Source organism: Ictidomys tridecemlineatus, chromosome 1 (assembly GCF_052094955.1).
Source record: "Ictidomys tridecemlineatus isolate mIctTri1 chromosome 1, mIctTri1.hap1, whole genome shotgun sequence".
Taxonomy (NCBI): domain Eukaryota; kingdom Metazoa; phylum Chordata; class Mammalia; order Rodentia; family Sciuridae; genus Ictidomys; species Ictidomys tridecemlineatus.
Window position 1 is genome coordinate 164,186,967 of NC_135477.1, and position 20,451 is coordinate 164,207,417.

Genomic DNA, 20,451 nt, shown 5'->3' on the forward strand with positions numbered 1-20,451 from the left:
TGAGAAGTCAGTCCTGATATCAACCTGCCACTCACTGTCTTATACTGGATCAGCCCCCTTTCCTTTCCGTGCATTAAGCAAGAGGTGTTGATTTGTAGTAAAAATCTGGAGTTATAGTCTCAGAACCAACTGACTTAAATCCCATCTTCAGTACATATTAACTTCAGTGAATATGAACTGTGTGACCTTAGGAAACTCACTTAACTTTTCTGTTTCAGTGTAGTTTCTCCAGTGTTGCAGAGGTCACAAAGGTGCCCATCTCTTAGGATAATTAGGAAGGTTAAAATAGATGCTGAATAAAAGCTTCTAGTACAGTAATTTGGAAATCTAAATAACTATTGCTGATATGCAAAAGGACCGTTAGGCTAGACAATTTTGAAGGCTTCTTTACTTTCTAAACTTCTGTACGTTTCCTAAGTTATACGTGAGTTCCGAAGAAGCTGTAGGCCGTAATGAATCAGGGCCAGAGTAAGGACAGATGATGGAAGGATGGGGGTCAATTCCCTTTTGGCCAGTGAAGCTTAATTCTGATAGAATCAGTAGAGGAAGCAGACCAAGAACAAGGGCTTATTTATTCTTCTCTGTGGTTTTATATCAAGCTCAGTGACTGCGACTTGGCATGTCTCTGGTATTTGCTGGGGTGAGATGGGGTGGAGGGAAAATGGTCTGCAGACCAGTTATAAGCAGGTTCCAGATCAGGCTTGTTGCCTCTCAGTCCTGGCCCCTGCACTTACTGACTTGTGCAGGTGGTAACTCGAGTCACTTCAAGTCTCTGTTCTCTCATCTGTAAAGTGGGAATGATTACAAAGCTGACTTGATAAAAAATGTAAAACGCATGGCCCCAAATCTGCCTCAGAGTAATTGCTCCGGGAATAGAGATATGCGACATAGGTTTGACATTGAAGTTCAAAGACATGGCATACCGAAATATCTCCCTCTATTGAAAGTAGTGTGCCGGTGAACAGCCCTAGGGCTTGTCTGTGTTTTCATTTCTGAATTTGGTATCTGTGCAAGAACAATCATGGGAGCTGCGTCCTTAACCCTCTGTCTTCTAATAATGAGAGCCAAATTTCAGGCACATATTTTCCAGATGACAGAAGGCTGAAGGTCTTAAAAAACAATTAATGTGCTTAGCTGTACATAGCAGCCTGTGCTTGTCGTTTTGTTGGTGACTCTACCATAATATTGATTAATCTTTTATGTAACAGAGAAGCACTCTTTAATATACATCCGTGCCTTCGTTACTAATGAAGTCCTAGCTCTTGGTGATGAAATCTTAGGCAGCTTGTTTATTTGTTTGAAATGAATGCAAAAAATGCCTGACAGATTTCCTAGTGTTGAGCTCACTTGAATTTTGCATTTGAAGGCTGTCCCAGAGGGTAACATTGTCTAAAAGTGAATTGTGGCCTAAAAATATATCTTCATGAAACAATATTCATTCCTGTTTGTCATTTTTTGCAAACATTTATCTAAGTACTTCCTAAGTGTCAGCCACTGTCCTAAGAGTATTGCAAATAGTGTATTAACTAATTTAAAATTCACAGGAACACCATCGTAGGTATTGTCATCTTCTCAATTTTGTAGGTGTGGAAATGGGGCTACAGAAAAGCTAGGTAATTTGTACAAAATCACACAGAGTTAATTATTGTCTCAGCCAGTATTGAACCTAGGCTTCTGGCTCTGTGTTCATGTTCTTACCTGTTCTGATTGCTGTATGTTCTATATTCATGATTTGGTAGGGAAATGACAATATTTAGGGATGACATTAAATTGTGAGGCTGTGCGGGTGATGTCAATGAAACAGACTTGTAGAGTCTGTGTAGAATAATGCAGAGCCTAAACTTGGGGTCAGACAGCTCTGGATTTCTAACTCTGCCACTTACTAGGTGGTCTTTAGTCCTGATTCTTCACCCACTTCTAGTAATATCATACATTCCAGCTTGTGTGTGCTCTAGTGTCGAGGTGATTGCACTATACTTTTCTAGACCCCTGCCTATGGGATTGGCCACGTGATGTGCTCAGCCTGAGAAGGTATGCCCCAGGCAGCCACCGAGTCTCCTGTGAGTCGTCATCTGTAAACTACCCTTACAGACTTACAGATACCTCAGTGAGATATCAGCACTTTCTGTTGTGTCTTTGAAGTTCCGTCTAATTTCCAAAATTAAAGCAAGGACAAGCCACACTCTCTTATCTGTAAGAGGAGAAGAATGATAGCCCTTGTTTATTGGTGAAGCTGTGAGGACTCAGCCGTAACATCACGAAGTAAACCTTTATCCAGTTCCGTTATTAAGGAATTGATAATAGTGTCAGGATCTACATTAAAATTTTCAATAGTTTCAAAGAAAATAATGAAATTATGATGATATCCCTTCTGTTGGGAAAATATTCCAATAAGCAAGTTCTAAAGTATAACATATATGTGTTTCTAAATTTGAGTCTGGATGTCATTTAATGATCTAAAGCAGGTAGGGAAGATAAAGGGGATGGATTGGATAAATAGGCACTCCATGTTTGCTTGCCTTGTTTTCCATAAGCTAGGGTAATCTTAACCTTCTTTTAATGTTCTTATGGCACATTGGATTTATTAAAATAAGCCAACAGCCAATGAGAGAAGAATATGGAAAATGTACATCTTCTGTGATGAATCTTGTGATATTTAAAAACAGATCTATAGGGATGATAGCAAGCAGATCTATTGCTATTTTCAGAGCTGATAATTAATATTAGCATCTAAAAGTAATACTTTCACTCTAAGTTCTTTATAAAATGCTGATAAGCCTTTCATGACATCATTAGTCTGCTTTAACCTACTTTATCTGGTATCTCTAGGTCAAAAATCTGGTCTATTGACTTTTTTTTTTCTGATAAGTAAACCACAACCTAAAGTGTTCCACAATTATAATAGCTACTGAGAATTTATTCTAAAAACAAACCACACATATAACAGCAGGTTGGCAGCAAGCCAGCATATTAATAGCTAGTGAGGTGCTGATAAGCCAACTCTGAGGGAAGAAAAGACCCAAGAGTGCTTGTTAATTTCTGTGGTATAAATATTTCCTCTGTGACTGATTTCAACCTATTACTCATTTGACAGACTTGAAAAAATTCCTAAATATTTTAATAATAAGTTTTTTTTTCAGACAGTCCAAGATAGTCACCAGTATTCCACTGAACAGCTGATACTTAACCATGCTGGATTTTTATATTGGAATCATGGTACTTGTTAATTATCCTACAATGCCATTAAAACTCATCTATCAAAAGATTATGTAAGATTTCAAGCCACTTTCCAATAGTGGTTAGAATAATTTGAGTTACTGACAACTTTGAAGAACTCATCAAAGGTGTAGACCTTCTCTTCAAGGGGAGAAAAGGACACATTAAGAATTTTGAATAAAATATCAATGTATTCTTTGGCTTCCTGTCATTTTTTCATGGGGGCGGGTCATGGTTAAAGTCTGTGCTATTTCTGCAAGTAGGAATAATTAATTTGGCAAGCAACATTGTGAACGTCATTGCTTCAGTTGGCTAAGTTTGTAGATAACTAGAGAGCTCAAAAATCAGCATCTCATTATAGAAGAGTTGGATTACCAGTGTTTTATTAGTCATGTTCACTATCTTGTTTCTTCTGTCACTAGTCTAAAATTCAGAGATCAGAAGGAGTTCATGAAAAGATCATGAAGTCAATCATTAATAACATTAAACAAATAACCCAATCAATAAAAGGGCCTAGGACATGAGCAGACACTTCTCAGAAGAGGATATTCAATCAATCAACAAATATAGGAAAAAATGCTCATCATCTCTAGCAATCAGAGAAATGCAAATCAAAACTGCTTTAAGATATCATCTCACTCCAGTCAGAATGGCAGCTATTATGAAGACAAACAACAAGTGTTGGTGAGGATGTGGGGAAAAAGGTACACTCTTACATTGCTGGTGGGACTGCAAATTGGTGCAGCCAATATGGAAAGATTCCTTGGAAATCTGGGACCATTTGACCCAGCTGTCCCTCTCCTCTATCTACACCCAAAGGACTTAAAACCACATACTACAGGGACACAGCCACATCAATGTTTATAGCAGCACAATTCACAATAGCTAAACTGTGGTCTCTGAATTTTAGACTAGTGACAGAAGAAACAAGATAGTGAACATGATTAATAAAACACTGGTAATCCAACTCTTCTATAATGAGATGCTGATTTTTGAGCTCTCCAGTTATCTACAAACTGAGCCAACTGAAGCAATGATGTTCACAATGTTGCTTGCCAAATTAATTATTCCTACTTGCAGAAATAGCACAGACTTTAACCAGGACACACCCATGAAGAAAACCCACCCTAGAAAGCCTTCAGTGGATAAATGGATAAAAAAATGTGGCATATATACACAATGGGATTTTACTCAGCAATAAAAGAGAATAAAATCATGGCATTTTCAGGTAAATGGATGGTGTTGGAGAAGATAATGCTAAGTGAAGTTAGCCAATCTCAAAAAACAAATGCTTGAATGTTTTCTCTGATATAAGGAGGCTGACTCATAGTGGGGTAGGGACTGGAGGAGCGTGGGAGAAATGGACAAACTCTAGATAGGGCAGAGGGATGGGAGGAAAAGGCAGGTGGCAGGGGATTAACAAGGATGGTTGAATGTGATAGACATCATTATCCAAAGTACATGTATGAAGACATGAATTGGGGTCAACATATTTTATATGCAAATAGAGGTATGAAAAATTGTTCTATATGTGTAATAAGAATTGTGATGCATTCTGCTGTCATGTGTTTAAAAAATAAAACCAATATAAAAATAACATTAAACAATTTTTTAAAAAAGAATGTTTTTTACTTCTAATTTTGTGTAAAATGTTGTACAACTATGTTTTATGACCTGTCAATTTTCATTTTGAAGTATATGCTTCTTATATAGCTACATGTACACATATGTATGTATGTATGTATGTATGTGGATAACATTTTTTTCCTTTTTGAAACTGATTTTCCCCTGAATAGGTCAAACTAGGCTTGATTAAAGTTTAAAATACCCTGTCTAGGTCAGACCCCTTTTAAATGCAGTCCCAAGTACAGTATTTACTTTCTAGCACACTTCACAACTAGACTTAAATAACTGAGTAAGGCTTTCCAAAGTGATGATCTTGTCTATTCGAAGTAAACTTCCAAGGCCAGAAGATTCAGAACCCATCATGATGCATTATCACCTGGTGGTCACTAAGTGAAGACTGTTGAATGAAAGAATTAATGAGCAAATGACAATTTCCCAATGTAAATGTTTAAGAGGAAAAGGTGAGGAAAAAAACAAGCAATAATACCCCCGCCCCCGCCAATTTTAATCCAGCAACCAAATTACTAGCTTCAGCTTGAGTGTTATTTATTTTTCTATCCATGCCCTGATGGCACAGTCCTTTTAGTCTTGGTCATTGATGTTAAGGATAATGACCCTACTAGGTTCTTTCAGAATGTTTCCATTGTAAAAGGGAGGAAGGAAACTCACTTGTCCTCCATTTCTGAAATTTGGTTTCAGTGAATCTTTTCAGCTTAATCATCAAATGACCAGATAATTATGTTCACCAATGTAAACCATCACTGGGGAAATTCTAATTTATTAAGGTTGGGTTCTAATTAGCAAAAGAAATTTTTAATGCTGAATCATTTTGACTATCACTATTAAGTTAGTAAATGATGAAGTCAGACACCACTACTCCCATTTATAAAAGAGATTATTCATCCAATTTGTAGAAAATTCAGAGACTAAATGACTGGAATGTGAAGCCAATTCACTTTACCACATATTTATTGAACATCTACCATTGCAACAGATACATTTCTAGGGTTCTAGTTACAGAAAAAAATGAACACAAGATACTTCATGCCTTTGACAAATTTACACTCTGGCAAAGCAATAAATCATTGTAATACAAAGCAGAAGTGTAGAAAAAGCTTAAGAGAGATAAATTGACCAAAAATAAATAAATAAATAAATGAATAAACCAAAAAACACCCTCAGATGCCACATCTATTTGAATAAATTAAACACAGCCTTGTGGAGGAGGTACCATATTGAGATGAACACTGAAGAATAGGCAGTAGACAAAGAAGTCATTCTACATGCAAAGATGTTCAGGTAGGGAAAACTACTATAGTTGCATAAGAAGAGCAAATGATCCAGTTTAAATGGAGTACTCATGGTGGTTTAGCGGAAGGTGAGTTTGGGAAGTACATTTTGCCCATATTATATGTGCAGAGCATTATGTGGATGATAAAGGATTGAGTAGGTAAGACTCATGAATTGGAGACCAGTATTTGCCATTTAACTTGTCTTTGTTCCAAGATAATATATCCTACCTCTGACTATACATGAAATAAGACATTAGAAATCCAAGCTTGGATCAAATTTTGAAAATGACCAGGATTTGGTTTAGTGTAATTTCAGTCTTTTTCCACCTGCTTCCTCCCTCTTCCCATTCTGTTCTTCTCAAAGTTGAACTTATATCTTGATCCGATTCTCAATTAGGAGTGGAAGGATAATGACTTGGAGACTGGGGTGCCACGACTAATAGCTCCAAGGACATTCCCAGGTCATCCGTGAGCTCTTAAATGGAAAGGTTTCAGCACTCTATGGAAGCATGTTATAATCGCCCTGTATGGGGCAGGGGGATAAACAGATCAACGTGAAGGAACATTGTTATGGGCTTCTCAACTCAAAGATTGTGAAATGACTTGTCTTCCATCTGGGGCTTCCAGTTGCCATTGGTTACAAGTATAGTCATGCTTTGCCATGTATGTTGTCTTCATGAATTAGAGAAGGGGCATGAGCCACTTAGGATACTATAAAGATAACTAAAAATCAGGAAGTTTGGCATCTGTTTTATTTTAGACTTATATCTGTGTTTTCACATTTGTTAAAAAAAAATAACTGGAAATAGGTACATGAGTTTTAAGAGCCATTTTATCTCCCTAATTTCACATAAGGAGGTATAGATTTCAGAATGTCCCTCCCTGCAGTGCTGAGGCATGGAGAAATCCAACTCAAAAAAATCAAAGGTGGCTCCTCTGAGAGTTCTCTTCACGGTGGCCGTTGAGGGCAGAAGGCCGTGGAGAGCTGAGAGGTGCAGATGGGTGACTGACAGGGAGGCTGGGGACTTGTGTCTTCTGTCAGCTCCACAAGGTGGCATTCTGTCAGGAAGATGTTCCTCTGGGCAGGTGGTCCCTGTGAGTGATCCTGGGAGGGCCACCTTTTGCAGGAAGGAGAGATGACATTCCGAAATGCTGCCCGGAAGCGGCGAGACAGTAGGTTGTAGATAATTGGGTTGACTGCTGAGCTCAGATAGAAGAAGACCCCTGGATTACGGGGGATTAAAATAAACGTGTCAAGGAGAAACTGAACAGGAGACACGAAAGGGTGAAGCATAAATATTTAACAGAAGCCTGGAATCCCTGGTGTGGCCTCTTTTGGAAGCAATGACATATGCAAGGCTTTAATTGAGAATACAAAATGCTCTGAACAGATCTATCACTTGTGACTTAGGAATCAAACACAGAAAGATTAAAGAGTCTTGGCAACATGTAGGCTGGTATAGGATCTCTGATAAATCTGGAAACTTCCTTTGATCCCTACTTGTTTAATTAAAGAAAAAAAATGTTCCCATAGCATTAATGAAAAATGTTTAGGTATCAGAAGAAGGAGATTTCTTTATCCTCACTGGAACTTTGCTTAAATCTATAATTTGAAACCGTAAGTGATGGAGGAATAGAAAAAATCAGTCAAGGCATAGTCCCTGCTGAGATTCCTCATCATGTTAAAAAGCTTTTCGAAGAAATATTCTCCCACATCTTTTCTCTACCTTTCTTTTTCCCTTGATGGCTCTTCCGCATTATTGAATAATTGTGTTTTGTCACTTTTTTTCTCCATGAGATGCCTTGTACACTGTCATTTTCTTGTTTATACTCTCTTCCTTATTACCATGCTCCCTTTTATTTCTCCAAGGCCAAAATGAGTCTAAGGCTGGAAATGACAGGAACTAATTTCCTATTCTGGCCTTGTCTTGATCCATAAATTTAGACAAACACTGATACGTCAATTTCCCCCTACTTTTGTAAAATGGGAAATAAAAATTCTAGCCTAATCCATTTCCTTACATTATTGTGAGGCTCTAGTTGAGATTCCATCCACAGAAGGGCTGAGACTACACAACCACCCATAGCTACCATAGGCAACATGTTCCTTCTTAACTTCATTAACATAATTTAGGCAGTGAGAGTACCATGCACCATGTGCACGGGATGTGCAGGGAGAATTATGACAGAGACCATTGCTGTTTGCTAGTTGTTCATTCAAGAAAGAAAAAGTGATTGAATCCTTACTGCATTCTAGGAACTTCAAGGTACATTCTAAAGTAATGAATTAAGAGTTTCTGAGAGGGCTGGGGATGTGGCTCAAGCGGTAGTGTGCATACGCGGGACACTGGGTTCGATCCTCAGCACCACATAAAAATAAAATAAAGATGTTGTGTCCACCGAAAACTGAAAAATAAATATTAAAAAATTCTCTCTCTCTCTTCTCTCTCTCTGTCTCTCTTTAAAAAAAAAAAGAGTTTCTGAGACTTAGGATAGCGCAAATATTGAGTTTAGCACAGATCTTGTTGTAGAGGCAAGATCTGCGCTAAACTCAATAATTAACAATACAGCAATTCCAAACAATATCTGTTAAGAGCAAGATACGAGATACTGTCAAACTATGGAAATTCATATAATGGCATAAACCCAAGGACTGTGATGCTCATGAACAAATTAGTGGGACGTGGGCTTGTAGCCAGACCTTAAAATGACTGGGAGATAACTGAAGATGGGTTGGGTAGGTTATGAGGGAAGAAGGCTTGACAGACAAAATGTGAAGAGAGAGTTGGGAATGGTTATATTGTGCAGGAATCTTGGTTAATACTCTCTACTAACTAATTTGATCAGAATATAGTCTACTAATGGAAATGCTATATATTTAGGATGAAAATACTAGTCAGTTTTTTTTTTTTTTCTGTACCATTAAGCAGTTTAGACTTCATCAGGTTTGCTTTGTGGCAGAGGAGGAGATGGTACCTTGACAGGATAATGTCATCAGAGAAGCCACAGTTTAGAAATTTAAATGGTGACTAGTCAACTAGTCGAGTTTCATATTGACTTGCTGTGTTTTCCAGTTTACTTAGACACTCCCATCCTCCTCATATTTACCACAAGGATAAGAAAAGAGCTGTAAATATTTTTTGCAGTTTTGCCCTGGCTAGTTTGTAAATGGGGAAACATGAAACTACTAATGCCTGGGTATAAGCTGTTCACAGCCTACTGAATACAAAACAAGGGTGACAAAGGAAATAATGCAAAGGTTCTTCAGGGTACATGTTATGCTATTGTTTTAGTTCTGTGCACATCTGGAGCTCATCTCATGTATCTATCCTGCTATGTGTTAGATAATCAGAAGACCCCATGGAATCAGCCAGTGACTTGCAGAGGGGAGGGGGAAGAATTGGGGAAAGCCTAAGGCCATCAGCTGCACTGCCTGAGTAGAAAGGTCCTTGGTGGCAATTCTGCACTATGTTTTAGTGGGAAGAACCTGAGTTTGAAACTCAACAACTGGGGCTTAGCCCTATGTGCACAATCGGCCAGCTAATGCCTTTGGACGAGGTACTTCTTCCTGTGAGAGTGTTTCTTTGACAAGAAAATGGTTTATGATAATATTCACTTAACAATTTGTGATGATTACAGAAAGGTAGCATTGACAGCTTAAAAGCTCTGTAATACTCACCGATTTGCTGCCCCTGGTGTCGAGAGCAGATGCTATTGCCATTTGACAGGCAAGATACTTTGGCATGAAGGCAGCTTGGGACTCCAGCCCTCTTTAGCATTTATTAAATGTGGAATTGGGGTGACAAGCCAGGTGCTCTTAGTGACTTTCCACCATGATTTCTCTCATATTCTGAGGTATCCTTGACAAGGAGAGTTACAGTAGCCTAAAATCAGATCTTGATGCCCAGGAATATCCTTTGGCGTTTTCATGAGGCCATAGGAGATGATAGGGTCAAAGCATCTACTAAATAAGACCAAAATCAATCCCATGGCCCCTGGAGGGGAAAGCAAAGAAAGCACCCCTATTTTCCTGCTGCAATCGTCACACTTAGAGTCCAGCTATTCCACAAGGCAGCCCTGACAACAGAATGCTATTTCTTTTGGACCAGCAGTAAGTCTAATTGATCTCTGCATAACATTGAAAGCAAGCGTCTTCCCTCTAGGAAGGCACAACCCCATGATATTTTGTTCTGTTTCCGCAGCTAAGCAAGACTGCCTGTAGACCAGCTAAGCCTTTACCTGACACCACATGGATGAGGTTGAACACGGCAGCCAAGGACTCAGTCCACTCCTCCACGAAGCTGAAGAAGAGGCGATCAATGTGGAATGGGGTCCAGCAGATGGCAAATACTAAGACCAAAACAACTGGAAAAAGATGATGAATGGGAGAGCAAACGGCAGTGTAGGCAGGGATAGGCGCAGGTTGCTCACCAAGTCATCCATTCCTCTGGCCGTCTTTCCTTCCACCCTGGCTAAGCTATCATGGTTACAGGCAATCTAGATCCCAAGGAGCCCCAGTGCAGAATGTTCAAAGGTAAGAACGAATTGTATCCAATCTAGGATCTGCTTTCTAAATACCCAGAGAAGATTTCTTATATAATGTGAGTTTCCCTTTAGAATATTGAAAATAGTTCTGGATTTATTTCAAACTTTCAAAAGCATTTTGTTGTGAAATATAAAGTATGCTGTAGGTAGATGATTGGAGTCATATAAACGGGTTACATAAGTAAATTATTGTGCTTAAGCAGTTGGTGTTCTTTTAAATCCATGGAGTAATAACGAACTTAAAAGTATATATGGATTCTTCTTGTTACTCTAGAAATAATTAGAAGGTTCTCTGAAATTGATCATTTAAAATCCAGTGATGTGTTCGGGGAGGAGAGGGAGGAAGATTGAACAATCCCAAGTGTAATATCACTTTCCGAGCATCTTTTGATTGGGAGGGGGGATGAATCCATATTATAAATTGCTAGAGCACAGAATCCTCCCAATTTCTTATTTTCAACCCTCCAGACAGAGATTGGCACAACTACAGTTTCTCTTTGGGGTGTTTTAACTTCACAAAGATAAATATGCATATTTTTTTCTCTTATGAAGTTAGGGAATATATTTTCTTTGCTGATACATGCCGCTTGGGATTTGTCTCTAAGTAATCTAACAGGGACTGGGGGAGAGATCAGAGTAGAGATGAGACAACGTTAGCTAGGAGTTGATAATTTCTAGAGCTGAGTGATGGCACATGGCATTCATTTTACAGTGCTCTGTACTTGTGAGCACTTTTAAAGTTGTCATAGTAAATAGCCTAGGTATTTCTTGCTGGCAAAAAAAAAAAAAACCCACTCAGAGTAAGTCATCTGCCTTGCTGTGGTTTCAGGGATATGGAAGCTCCTGAGCTTATCCCCCAAGTAGAAGCCCTCAATCTGCTTGTTTCTGTCTCCCCACTAGAAACTAATTTATTACTTGATAAAATGAACCCTCTCCCAAGGTAAATACCTCACTGTGACTTTAATGTGAGTGAACTTTACACATTAGTGAGTGAATAGATTATGATCAAAGAGATAATGAAGACAGTAGGACTCTTAACAGCAAAAAAGAAAAAAAATCAAGAGCTTATATTAGGAGCAGAAAGATTCCCCAGGACAGGATTATCAGAATCAAAAGGTCAATATCAGTGACTTTTCAGTTATTTGCATGCCAGTTACCTTGAGTGCCTTAGATGGCTGAGGAATTACTTCTTTCTAATCTTGAGTTTTGATTTGGAAAGTCTATGATAAATCTCTCCCTTTTCAGTAATTCTTGTAGACTAGTAATGAATTATATATTTTTATAACATTCTTTTGAGAGTATGATTTTTAAAATTTTTAGCTACAAAAAAAAGTACATGGTTAGACACAAAGTTTTAGAATATCATAGGTGGGATGACTACTTGGAGGTGCTCCTGGCCCAATGTTCTTAATTTGGATTTAAAAGATCCTAAGGAGTTCATGCGTGGGCATCAGGGGGTTCATGATACCCTGAAATGGATTATAAAACATTTTTTGTGTAAGCTCATTAGTACACTTTTGAAGTAGAATCAAGAGCTTTTATCATGTGTATAGTGAAACTCATTAACACAAACAGTAGAAACACCAACCAATTTTGCAGAGGCGGGAAATGATGCTCAAAGGCTCAAGAGAGGATGCAATTTACCACGAATCACGTGGAGTGTGTTGCCGTCAAGGTGATTTATCATGTCCTTCTGAAGGTTCAGAACCAAAAGGAAAACATCCAGATGTGTCCCAGAAGCTTGAGTGATCCAAGAAAGTTTGACCTGCTGTTATAGTTCAGGGCAGTTTTGAGCCTGAAGCCAGCAGCGCTTCCTAAGAACCAAATGCAAATCCTTTGCTTTTGCAAACAAAAGAAAACAAAGCACAAAACCAAAGTGGGACTTACATAGCATCTTGGTCACTGATTTTCTGGAAGGTCTGTGGATATTAGCAGTCACTTCATCCGCCTCAAGGGATTCATCTTTCTTCAGCTGAAGGAGAGATGGAAAGAGATGTTAAGAAAGGGAAGCATTTTTATTTTCTTCCTTTGAAGATCTGAGATGTATAACTCGAATACTCATTTTGAAGACAAAAAAACGAAAACAAACAAAAAACACAAAAAACCCCACCACCACCCTAAATAAATAAATAAATAAATAAAAGCGCAGCCAAAAAGACAAAAATGAAATGGATTACAAAACATTATATATACTCCCATGACTTAGAAAAATATAAGAATATGTTAAATATTTAACAGTAAGCTTGGGATTTGTCTCTAAGTAATCTAACAGTAATTGGATCCAGGTCTCTTCACTCAACTGGATAGATGATTAAGGCCAAATTTCCCCTACAAGCATTTTTGATATGCAAGAACCCTAGTTATGTAGTACATTTATAGGTGTTTTGTGAAAAGTGTTAGATTCTGAAGTTAAAAAATATATATAATCTAGGCTCTTTCATTCACTCATTTATTCAGCCATTTATTCATTCAATAATTGTTAGATATCTATCAGAGTGAAGTTCCTCTGCAGGTGGCAGCCAGGCAGCAGAAAACAAGGGCAAGCACTTTTCCTGCTTTATGAAGGTTATAGGTTCCATTATGGGTCTCCTCAGAGTCCTTGATATGCTAACAGGCATTAGGATTCTCAAGGGTGATGGGATACCATCTCTCCCTACTTTCCACACCCACATCTCCCATCCAGTCCCAGGTCCCAGCCAAAGGGAAATAATATTTCTTTGACTAAGCACCTTCCCCAAACTCTCTTCAGTGAAGTCCCTTGTCCCATCTTCACATGCACAATTTGGAAAATGCTATTTTACTGACATTATTGATAAAAATGCATGTCTTCCTGAATTGAGTTAAAATATATTCATCTATTTAGACTCTGAAACCTCTGAAATTTTCAACACTGCCTGTAGACGCATACTTGCTCGATTAGTTCAAATCCCGTCTATTCCTGGTAACGTTAGTCCATTGTCCTCTTCTTCCTCTAAATTCCCCTAGCATTGAATGTCTTTATGATTTATCTAGTCGTTAAATATTTTTCTTTCTAATTTATATCTACCTTGGTTTGTAGGGATGTCTAATCAGACAAATGAAATTTTAAGGATCCATGATAAATGACCATCAGATATCTGGAGGTTAGTACAGTATCCATCTGCCTGTTGGTTGGCATTTATTTCCTTTTTCTCTTACTAATAATACCCTAACTTTCTCTTAGGCAATTTACTCCTTGCCTGTGCCTAGTCATTAGTTTGGCTGGGAATGACCCTGGTATTGTCCTAAAATTACTTATTCAATCGGACCTCCTATCCTACAGTCATGATGACTTGAAAATTGGAGTCAATGAGATTTCAGATGTTGGCTTGCATTTCTGGGGAAGGGAATTCAATTTCTTTTTATGGGGACTGCCAGAGGGAGCCCTTCGTCTCTGAATGTGAGGTCTGGGATTATAACAGTTACCTTTTTTTTCCCCACATTGAAAAGAGAGCCTGGAGCAACCAGTGGACCGCCACATGGAGTTTAAGATTAAAATCAATGTCATAGAAAGAAGAGAAAAGAAAGAGAAACAAACCAGGTCTTTGACGTTGTGTGTTTTACTGGATTTGTCTTTGCCAGGAGCCAGTGCCACATCTGGACTTTTTAGATCTCCTGCTTCCTGGTGTTTTGCCAGACTGTGTAGAGTGTTCCCTCACCATAATAAAGCAGTCCTGGCTGGTTGAATAAGGGCCAACGTGTGGAAGAAAATTTCAAATTATTCTATATAGTCCAATACTAGTATTTATTTCCTTTCTCTCTACTAAGGGGGGTACCCTTTAGCCCTTCTTATATCAGCATCAGTCTGACTTCCAACAAGATAGATTGAAATTCAAGGTAAATTAGAAGTTGGTGTGATTATGTGCGACAAAGGAACACACTGCTCTAAGAAGCAATGAGCTTCCTGAGCTAGAAGGCATTTCAAAGGAATATTTTAGAAGAAGTATTTAAAATGAGATAAGACCTGGAACGGTGGATCATTAAAAATTGCCTTTAAGGTTCAACAAATCAATAGTCTGTCTCCCTAACAAATGTATCAGCTGCTGGAAGTTGGGTAGCTCTCAGGACGCTTGGGCCTGAGCATCTGCCTATATGGCTAATAGGTGTGGCCATCTGTCTTGTGACTGTGCTGGGGCTCTATGCATGTGCCTATGCTTTCATAAAATGAGGGACTGAACCCGTTGGAGTCACCTAGAATTTGAAAAGAAACAAGGGAGTTGCAGGTGCAGCCATTTAGGAATAGAAGAGGAAATGGAAGGTGGTGGGATGGGATGTTTTTAATACAGTAGTAAAATAAGGCTGGCAGAGTGTGTATCTCAGTGCCTGGCATGTGATACTTAGCAAAGTGACACCTAATGGCTGTTATTGTGATTCAGGTGGCTGTTCCAAGTCCACTCATGGGATGCAATGAAAACTGAATTTATTTTGAGCGGAGTTACTTATTTACATTAGAATGAAGTGGATTACTGACTTCCTTTTTGAGGTCTTCTCTCTATCTTGCTACCACTTGCTCAAAAAAAAAAAAAAATAATGCTTTCCTGATACAAAGCAGCAGCCAGATGCACTGAGGAGGAAAACATGAGCAAGGGGAGCCGCACACCAGCCCATACACTTTATCAGTACATGGTCAGTCAAATCTACTGAAGGTTTTAATTATTTCCTGCCCTTGAAAATTACTTATTATGAGATATGCTTCTTTCATTACTTAATTTCAGTCCATAATTAAGAATAATGAAAGGATGTTGAGATCTATTAGTCACTTCTTGCTTGGCTTTAACAAGTCTCAGTGGAAATACGTCCACCCCCAGGGATAATTTCCTTAAATCAAACATCAAGAAAATAGTCAAAACAGTTTTTGTTTTTGTTTTTTTCCCCTGAACAGGCCTCCCATACAAGTGTAGTTTTCAGTGAAAGAAAAATCACGTGCCGATTAATTGCTACTTACTTTGCATCTTCCTTAGGCTATAGTGACATAGCTAACTAATTGGAGGAAAAGTGAAAAAACAAATTTTTATGCATGTTGTTCATCGTTCCAACAGAATTGATGTGGTTGACAGAATAGAATCCAAACAATTTGTCTAACCAATATTAAATGCTACTTTATTATTGAATAATTCATTTCCTTGTAGATGTTTAACAAAGTAGATATTCTTTATAATCATTAACGATTTCTGCTTTACTCCAAAGTTTTATTTCAAAGCTCAGCAAAAAGAGGAATAAAAAAAGTTGTGGTCACTGTAATAAGATGTTCCAGAGCTTTCCTGCCCCACCCCCTCCAACTATAGAGTATCCAAGTGGAGGGTGGTTCATGGACTCAATTATCCTTCAGGTTGACATTTTGTCCTGATTATTTGTTTATAGTGATTGAAAGCATCCAACCACATGGCCCCATGTATAGTTTCTGGAGATGTGGCTTCAGAATAACAAGATAGAATAGATTTTGTGTATATCTCTGTAATCTTAACAAAATCTATTTACCAAACATTGACTGGTGAGTGTGTGTCTGTGTATGAGCATATCTGTCATCTGTGTATGTATGAGCACAACCCTGTTTGGCATGGTTGGATTCTGCTGCAGTCCATACCTGCATCCTTTTAGTGCTAACACTAAAGTGGCTTGTAGGAAACACAAGGATGAGATCAGCATACCCTCTCCTAGGTGGGAAGGGACTTGCCTTCTATACCTATAACATGTGCCCCTGGAGAGAGCTCTGTGGAGGATCAATCCCTGGAATGATGGGCCATTGCTGAGTGCTTTCTCTTCCTCCCTGGGCCTGTGATGTTGTCAGTTCTGGGCTTGCTGCCTCTGGGAGGCTAGGGCATCCAGAGTTGTTTACACCTTTAAACTTGCCAAGAGGGTCAATACGTAACTATTTTTAGGATTGCTTGGGTCTCTTTAAATCTCAGAGATAAAAAAATGCCCTTTGAGACAAATGGTTCCAAGTCTTTCCTTTTAAAGGTACAGAAGTTAAAAGTCTAGTAATAGAGAAGTCATTTAGTCCTCATGCACTCACTGAGCTCCTGGGAGAAATAAGTTAATTAAGGAATTCTACAAGTATGGAATTATAAATTGTAATGAAGGAAAATTACTAAAAGCCATGAGCACCTACAATAGGGACCTGATATAACTAGGGGATTTGGAGAGCTTTTTTAAGGAAGTGTGACTAAGTATGACTTAGAGGTTAACTGAGAGTTAAGAAAGACAATGGAGTTGTAGTGGTGGGCAGCAGGGACATTTCAGGCAAAAAGTAGAAAATCTCTCAAATCATTGCCACAGAATATGGCTGACTTTCCAAGCTTCCAGTCTACAGGTGTTTAAATTACTGTAGGAATGTCTTTTATAGATTTCCTGGTATCCTCTAGTACCCTGGATGATGCCTCATCTTTTCTGAGAATAAGATGTCATTAAGTTGCATTACTCAGAGTAAGCAAACTTAGGTGGTTTCTAACTTCTTTCTGAGCTGTCAGTCAGCTCCTGATGCAACCTAGCTGTAGATTCATGACAGTGAAACAAAAATGTAACAAAAACAAAAATGTAACTGGCAATGTTTCCTATTCGAATTTAAATATTTTCCCCAAATGGAGCCAAGATAAGTGATTGTTTGGTGTTGGGCGAGATGATATTTATTAGTTTTGGGTGTGGATTTCTCACGGGACTTATGATACTTGGTAATGTGTGTCGTCTCTTCTTCCTAATAAAATTGATGCGAAAGGCATTCACAGACATGGCTTTGAACTGCTTTTGGGGTAACATAGGAATAAATGTCAGAAACTCAAGGGAAAACTAGCACAGCTCCCTGCATGTTTAGATATATTTCAGTGCTCAGATGTCTGTGACACTTAAAATTTGTTCTTCTTCCTTAGATCTTGATAGTCATCTTAGGGAAAATAGATACCCCAAAGGTTGCCCCATGGAACACTCAGTTTTGAGTGTCCTTTCTCAGAGATGGACTGAGATGGGAGGACGCTGCTTATTACATAATGTATACTGTCAAAGCCCTCTTGAAGCACATTTTGTGAGTGAATGCTTTTTATTTCTCCTTTAATTTGTAATTCACGTTTTGTTCCCCTCACAGTTTTATTTTTCTCTTTTTAAAAAGAATCACAGACCTTTAAAGCTAGAAAGAGCCTTAGACATGATCTGATGTGGCTTTTCCATTTTATGAATGGAGAAGTCACTCCAGGAGAACTATGTGGCTTGCCTTAAGGCAATTTCTATGTCAGCTGAAGACCTGGGAGTTTAAATGGCTTTAGAACTGTTACACAAGCTACCCTCTTACATGAGTGTAGAGGTGTCACAGTCAAGACTTGTACCTCTATGAACTTGGCACAGGATATACTAGGAATTTTACAGTCTCATTTCTTCCCTTGTCAAATATGATTTCTCCCAGCTAATTTAGTGCCAGAGAAAATAAAAGATTTAAAAAAGGACACCACTTTACCAACATGAGCATAGGAAGGTAACTTCTAGTTTTAAGATATGTTGCAAACTAAGTGCTGCTTTATCTTAATCCCAGAGATCTCTTAACTTTCTTCTGCTTTATCTCAAGTGACTATTGACCTGCCTACCTGTCAATCCCTACTTACTCAAGAGGAGACCAAGCTGGTATCACTCAGCTCATGATATATAAATATTTATTTATATGTATGTATATATTTATATGCATATATATATTTATATGCATATATATTTATATGCATATATATAATTTTAATTTGATTACAAGCATAAAGAAGCCACAAGAAAGTATTTGACTTTAAAAAGTATGTCTCTCTTGGACTATAAAATAGGGATAGTTTGTATCTTACTGAGATCAAGTTAGTACAGAGGAAAATGTCCATGTAAGCATTAGATGTGGGGACAGGAAAGAGACAGTAAAGTGTGGAAGGGTGCTTCAAAGTGTGTCCACCAAGCCCAGATGACCTAATGTGTTAATTTAAAGTGAGGCTCCTTGTCAGACCTCCTAAAGCAGATTTTCCTATGGGTAAAGTGTGCATATTGGGACCCGTAGTAAGTTTTCGAGCTGATTCTTAGAAACACTAAGATATGAGAAAAAAAAGTCTAGAGGAAAGAATAATGCAAGATAAGCTAAAGGAAATGACATATAGTTGTGTTTTTTGGGCATATTTTTTAACTTTTTATTTTCCATCTGAACTCATCCTATTTTCCTCTATGCTCCTTTCTGATTCTGACGTTCTCAAATTGTTAAGTTTTTCTCTGAACTTTGAGGCAATGAAAATGAAGCAATGCTGCCCAAGCCCGTTATCCTGGCTACTCACCCTGAGCCCCATCAGGTAGTAGAGGACACTGATGAGCGTCATGGGGAGGACGTAGAAGAGGAAGGAGGTGACCTGGATGATGAAATTGTAGATCCACATGGGCTTGATGACCGTACAGGTGGCAGAGCCAGGAACCGAGGTCCCATTGGGGAAATAGTGGAACTTGATGCCATGGATGCTGGTGTTGGGCAGAGAGAAGATGAGGGAGAAGCCCCAGACGATGCCCAGGATCCTGAGGGCCCTCCGGCGGGTGCTCTCCAGCTTAGCACGGAAGGGGTGGAGGATGGCCACATAGCGCTCCACGCTGACCGTGGTCACGCTGAGGATGGAGGCGAAACACACGGTCTCAAAGAGGGCAGTCTTAAAGTAGCAGCCCACAGGCCCGAATAGGAAGGGGTAGTTGCGCCACATCTCGTAGACTTCCAGGGGCATTCCCAGGAGCAGGACCAGGAGGTCAGACACAGCCAAGCTGAACAGGTAGTAATTGGTGGGTGTCTTCATTGTCTGGTGCCGGAGAATCACCAAGCACACCAGAAGATTGCCCACCACCCCCACCACAAAAATCAGAGCATACACCACAGACACCGGGAGGAAGAGGTGGCTGCGGGGAGGTCCGCACAGGTAGGCCAGGTAGTCCTCGGTGCTGTTCAAGTACTTCTTGAGTGGATCTTCCAATTCCTGCTGGTGGATCCAGGAAGCATTTTTAAGTTTTTCCATCACTGACATTAAATCGCAGATCCCAGAGTCCCCTGGTATGTGGCTCAATCCCCAGCTGAGCCAGACAGGGAAGAGGAAGCAGTTCAGAGGCACAGGCTCAGGGAAGAAGGCTGGGAGAGAGTGAGTGCTTCAGCCTCCAGTTTGGGCTGCTCTCACTGTGAGCCTTTTTGAAGAGCCCCTGAGACAGAAGCCCCGCCCCTCCACAGGCTGTGGGCCAATGAGCTTGTGTCAGACTGCACTGCTTGAGAGCACAGCTGGCTTTGCGTGCAGGGAGCAGGGGGGGAGGAGGAGACCTTTCTGAGAACTGGAAGAAGCTGAGAAAATAGCTTACACAGACTGAGACACTGGAACAAGAATAAAGAGTGGGCAGGCAGTCCCAGCAGAGCAGGTTGCAAGACTGTGGGAAATACAAATGCAAGTTCCCCAGTCCCGGGGAACAGAATACGGGTCTCCAGTGATCCTTGTCATTTGTACAACCAGACAAAAATGAGAGATCGATAGATTTCTCAAGTTACCTTGTTGCATTGGACAGTCCTGGCTCTCTGGGGGAAAGCCTGATCAATGTGGCATTGGTTTTGATTACATGCACCACAGAATCCCAAGCCTATAAAGACATTGACCCGTCCTCTAGCCCTGCAAGCTACCTGACATTTCTATCACTTTTGCCTGCTCAAAAAAGCAACTGGGTTTCAGAATCAGACACAATCATTGAGATTTAGGATGGCTGGGAGATCTACACTCCCAGTGCTCACTTCCTT

General features: G+C 39.3%; 1 protein-coding gene and 1 long non-coding RNA gene across 2 annotated transcripts in view; one reads left to right on the top strand and one right to left on the bottom strand.

The window, feature by feature from the left end:
* The window catches only part of LOC144378044 (uncharacterized), a 52,707-nt gene extending 42,032 nt beyond the window's left edge, over nucleotides 1-10,675 (top strand). The window contains exon 2 of the long non-coding RNA XR_013439529.1: nucleotides 10,337-10,675. This is a non-coding gene — a long non-coding RNA (uncharacterized LOC144378044). The remainder of the gene's footprint in view (nucleotides 1-10,336) is intronic.
* LOC101966422 (neuromedin-U receptor 2) lies at nucleotides 5,812-19,837 on the bottom strand. The gene is made up of 4 exons (XM_005325490.3): nucleotides 18,977-19,837; nucleotides 12,567-12,651; nucleotides 10,374-10,499; nucleotides 5,812-7,358 (listed from the first exon to the last, which is right to left on the bottom strand). The coding sequence occupies exons 1-4, from the start codon at nucleotides 19,700-19,702 to the stop codon at nucleotides 7,084-7,086; spliced, it is 1,212 nt and encodes a 403-aa protein (XP_005325547.2). The 5' UTR covers nucleotides 19,703-19,837; the 3' UTR covers nucleotides 5,812-7,083.
* Nucleotides 19,838-20,451: the final 614 nt, after the last annotated feature.